Source organism: Oratosquilla oratoria, chromosome 4 (assembly GCF_046742065.1).
Source record: "Oratosquilla oratoria isolate Oo_2021 chromosome 4, ASM4674206v1, whole genome shotgun sequence".
In the NCBI taxonomy this organism is placed as follows: Eukaryota; Metazoa; Arthropoda; class Malacostraca; order Stomatopoda; family Squillidae; genus Oratosquilla; species Oratosquilla oratoria.
The window spans coordinates 34,045,763-34,050,762 of record NC_134780.1 but is presented as its reverse complement, the minus strand read 5'-3'; the positions used below and the strand labels follow the sequence as shown (position 1 = coordinate 34,050,762).

At 36.5% G+C, this 5,000-nt stretch overlaps 1 protein-coding gene across 1 annotated transcript in view; it reads right to left on the bottom strand.

The window, feature by feature from the left end:
- Positions 1 to 1,930: 1,930 nt before the first annotated feature.
- LOC143024444 (protein FAM200C-like) overlaps positions 1,931 to 5,000 on the bottom strand; it is an 8,011-nt gene continuing 4,941 nt past the window's right edge. Inside the window, exons 3-6 of the mRNA XM_076183249.1 lie at positions 3,501 to 3,636; positions 3,112 to 3,293; positions 2,712 to 2,941; positions 1,931 to 2,600 (exon numbers count right to left, since the gene is read on the bottom strand). Coding sequence (XP_076039364.1) covers positions 1,931 to 2,600; positions 2,712 to 2,941; positions 3,112 to 3,293; positions 3,501 to 3,636 — 1,218 coding nt within the window. The remainder of the gene's footprint in view (positions 2,601 to 2,711; positions 2,942 to 3,111; positions 3,294 to 3,500; positions 3,637 to 5,000) is intronic.

Sequence of the window (5,000 nt, the reverse complement as noted above, 5' to 3'; positions counted from 1 at the left end):
AAATAAAAATATATGCTTATTTAAAGTGACATGACATCTCATCGCATATCATTGTGTGACAGAATGTTATCAAAAAATATACATACATATATAACAATGAATAGATAAATAAATGCCAAAGAAATATATAGTAAAAAATATGAAATGAATATAATAAATAATAAATAAAAATAAAAATAATAATAATAATAGTAATAATAATAATAAAAATAAAAATAATGAAAATACGAACTGACCGGCCTCAAGGCAGAGGTAGTAAAGAAAGGTCTATCAAAAAGACAAAGGAAGGTGATTGAAGCCCTATATATAACAACCAATGCCAACATCAACCAAAAAGTAGGGGATATTAAATGGGAAAAATTCACAGCTCAATACGCAGCCATAAGAACCTGCCCCAGAACAGCGCCCACATAGAACGACAAAATCCATCCGGTGCCCAAACGTCCGCACTCCCTGGGTTGAGGGCTTGAGGCCGGTCAGTTCGTATTTTCATTATTTTTATTTTTATTATTATTACTATTATTATTATTATTTTTATTTTTATTTATTATTTATTATATTCATTTCATATTTTTTACTATATATTTCTTTGGCATTTATTTATCTATTCATTGTTATATATGTATGTATATTTTTTGATAACATTCTGTCACACAATGATATGCGATGAGATGTCATGTCACTTTAAATAAGCATATATTTTTATTTATATTTATTATTTTTATTTTTATTTATTTATATTTATATTTGTATTTGTATTTGTATTTTCATTTTATTTCATTCATTTTATCTGGATATTTATCCTTATATTATTATATTATTTAATACTATAAGTTATCATATGACACTTTTTAGGATTCACACATTTCTACACCACTCACTTCACTTACAATGTTACACCCTCGATCAACATTCCACACACACCGGAGCTGTTTTGTAATAACATCACAACAATTTATTGTATTTTTATCACTATTGTATTAAAAACCATTGTACAACCAAACGTAACCCACCTCCAAGGAGGGAACGCGGTCTTACTCAGACTATGTATACCGCCAGCTTCACTCCAGAGTCACATTCCTCTGAAGAAGCATAGAGCGAAACCGGTCAGGAATAAACTCAGTAACTCGGAACTAGACCCGTGACTTCTTTTTCCACCTTCATCATATAGATAGATATATATATATATATAAAATATATATATATATATATAATGATTTATATGATTTTTGTGTAACATATATGATATAGTTTCTGGCTGTTGAACTCATGTTGACCTCATTCTTTAGTACGAAATGTGTTATATTACATTCTTATATCATACTATATTATATGATACATCATATTATATCTTATATTATATTATATATTATATATTATATATTATATCATATCGTGTTATATTATATAATATCATGTCATGTTATATTATATATATTATGATATTACATTACATTATATTATGTTACATTACATGATTTTTTTTTATATATGGTATTATATCATATTATATCATACCTTATTATATATTATATTATATTGTATTGTATTGTATTGTATTTTATTGTATTATATCATATTATATTATACTATATTATATTATATTATACTACATATAATATTGTACTAAATCAGTGTTTCTCAACCTTTTTTGTTCTGTGGCCCCTTTCGACACGATAAAAAACCTTGTAGCCCCCTTGCCAACTCCATCCATACCTCACCCTGATCATCCAAAGAAGTGAAAATATCATGGACTCAAAACACTTCAGGCATGAATCAAATAACAATATTAGTTGGATAATTCTATTTGTTGAATACTATCAAAATGAATAAAGCAGGAATACATGTAGGCGAACTTGGCTCTTTTTTTCAAAAGTTTCAGTGGGATCCCTGTAACTGATACAGGGCTGCCAACTTATCAATATTTGGCTCAAGAGATGTCAGAGAAAGACGTAAATCGACCCTTTTTTTCTATATCAAGGCGGTTTCGAGTCTTTGACAGCAAGTGCATCACCCGACTGAAACCAGTCTCAACTAAGTACGACGTGGGAAAAGCAAGTAGGATCAACTTTACTTTCTTCCAGAGCAATGGGTACTTTTCATGCACATCTTGATATATCCACAGCTTATGGCGCCCTCCACGCTTGAACCATCCTCGAGCTGTTGTGTCATTTTGTAGTTCAATGACACTTTCTTGTAGGGTGACATCAACTTCAGAGGCATCAGCAATGAACGGGTCCACAAACCAGTCAGGCACAGTCATTTGAAGTAGGTCAGAAAAGCGAGTTGCCATATCATTATGCAACTGCTTCAGATGGTCGACATGCACTGCTAGGTCAACATCAAGTACCTCGGTGGATATACTTGCTAAGGATGGAAACTGGGCAAACTCCCATCTCCCAAGGTTCAGCCAGAACAGCTTGAGTTTCCCTATAAATGCAGTGACCGCCTCCATGCATGAACACAAAGTGGAGTCATTTCCCTGAAGCTCTTTACTCATAAAATTTAGCTTTTCAAATATGTCTGACAGGTAGAGTGTATCGCTCTTTGCATCAACAAGCTTTTGTCCGAGTTCCGTCTTACTCAAGAAAGAGATAACGCTGTCCCAAAGTGCAACAAAACGTTACAAACAATTACCCTTAAACAGACACCTTACTTCCCTGTGCAAAACAAGTCGTTCGAATTCTTCATTATTCTTCCCACATAGTTACTGAAAAAGGCGATCCTGCAGAGCATTTTTTTTTATCAAGTTGACAGCTTTGATAATATGCCCAAGTGCTTCATGCAGACGTCCTGCTAAGTTTTTGGCGACCAGGTGCAGCCGGTGAACAACACAGTACAAACTAATGACGTTGGGGACAGCATTTTTCGAGTACGCACTGAATCCTCGATACCTTCCGATCATAGCAGCAGCGCCATCTGTTGTACAAGCCACGATGTTCTTGAGTGGAATGTTGTTTTCCTCAAAATATGCCTCAAGTTTTTTGAAGATTGACTCGCCTTTAGTGTCATTTGTATTCCATCAACATCAAGGAACCTTGCGAACGCCATCAAAAGGGCAGATTTATCAGGTAAAGTAGTTTCGTCAAGTTGAAGCGAGAATACATTCACCAGCAGTTTTAAGACTAATTGGCTCTCAACATCAGTAGCCACTTCATCTATGCGTCGCGATACTGAACAGTTGCTCAGCGGAATAACACTAGTGACTTCTTGTGGACTTTGCTTCATGACTTTTGAAAGCACTATGGCTACTGCCGTCATGATGAGAGATTCACCAATAGTATGAGGTTTCCCTGCTTTTGCGATCAAATTGGATATCTTGTAAGAAGCCATCATTCCTCGGTCTATTTTTGCCACTTTTTGGGTGAACATACGATTCACGGCCATCCTTCCTTGGAACTTATCACGTAAATTCTTGAAAAACTCTAGCGGTTTGTCTTTCTTGTCTTTATGCGCAATCTCCAGATTTTTTTTTTTTTTCAATTTGCAGGGGCGCATACTCTCATTTGACATGGAGGCCTTGCATATCAGGCACATGGGCATTACAGAATTTTGTGGGGACTCGATGAATCCATAATCAAGATATTCGACTGAATATTGCCTGCATTTTTTCTTAGATACACTGGCCATACTTTTCTGAAACATAAACAAACGAAACTCATTAGTACTAAGTACCGATATTATTGAATGGGAAATATCTGCCCTCCAAATAACTAAGCAAGCTAACAAATAAACAAAAACTATTAGCCCTAAGTTTTGCATTTTGCGAAAAGGAATGCAGTCTGCTCTTTACACATAGATTTGAACATACATACCAGAAATGAGATGTATTCTTTGCTCATAACCTGAAGCAAAACGACGAAAGTAAACTTATGGTTTTAATGCAAAAATTCAGCGATAGCGAAGCAATAGTAGAAAAAAAGCAATCACAGGGAAAAGAAAACTCCAGATTGGCCCTGTCCTAGCCCACCATGAAACAAATACCTTCACAAAAAGCCGCTTCCCAATACTAGGTACCTACCCAGCGTGTAAAGCAGATGTTTGCAGTAGCAGAGCCGAGAGTCAAGTGCTTGCATTCGGTTTGGCACGTTTATATACTATACAGTGTTTTCGGCGGAACCCTTTGTTATGCCACTTTCATCTTGCGAACAGTGTTTCTGGCGGTACCATGTGTTGTGACGCTTTCATTTCACGAGTCAGCGCCGGAAGTCTGCTGCTGCAGCCTGTATGTGTGTGCTTGTGTGCGTACTAACTCTGTGGCGCATCTATGTGGCTACACCGTCACAATCCCACTGACACATGAATCACACGCGCTTGCTCACACGCTCAATTGCATCGACATACAGTTGTCATGTGCCACCATTTATCCTCGCTAACAAACGAAATTTCTCTGTGGCCCCCCCGTGACCTCCCGTGGCCCTCCGTTTCTTAAAATTGGCCGCGTGGCCCGCGTTGAGAAACACTTTATTAAATTATATATAAATACCATATTATATCATATTATATAGTATATTGTATTGTTCTACTATTACATATACCAAGGCTTTATCCGCCCTGGGTCAGAAGCAGTGTCGCAAGACACAGCACATCCACAGCAAGGCCGCTTCATTTAATCGGCGACCCCCCCTCTCCGTCCCCCCTTGCATATAAGGAGAGGACGGGGAGAAATCCCTTCGGGCTGCGTCAAAATTTACTCACACATACTACCCCCCCCCGCCCATTCCTCCTCATGCAATCACAACATCATCCATATACAACCATTCTCCACTCACCTCTGTCTTCCGTCCTCTCCCTTCCTTCCTCAACAGACATTCCCCTCTTCCCCAAAGCCCCCTTCACCCCATCCATCCACCTCATATTTCAGAGTATATTACATTATGATATATTATAATATATTATATGTCTTTATGTTGTATTATGTTATATTACATCATATTCTATCATATTATATCATGTTATATTATTGTTTCATGTCATAATATACAGTATACAATATTACA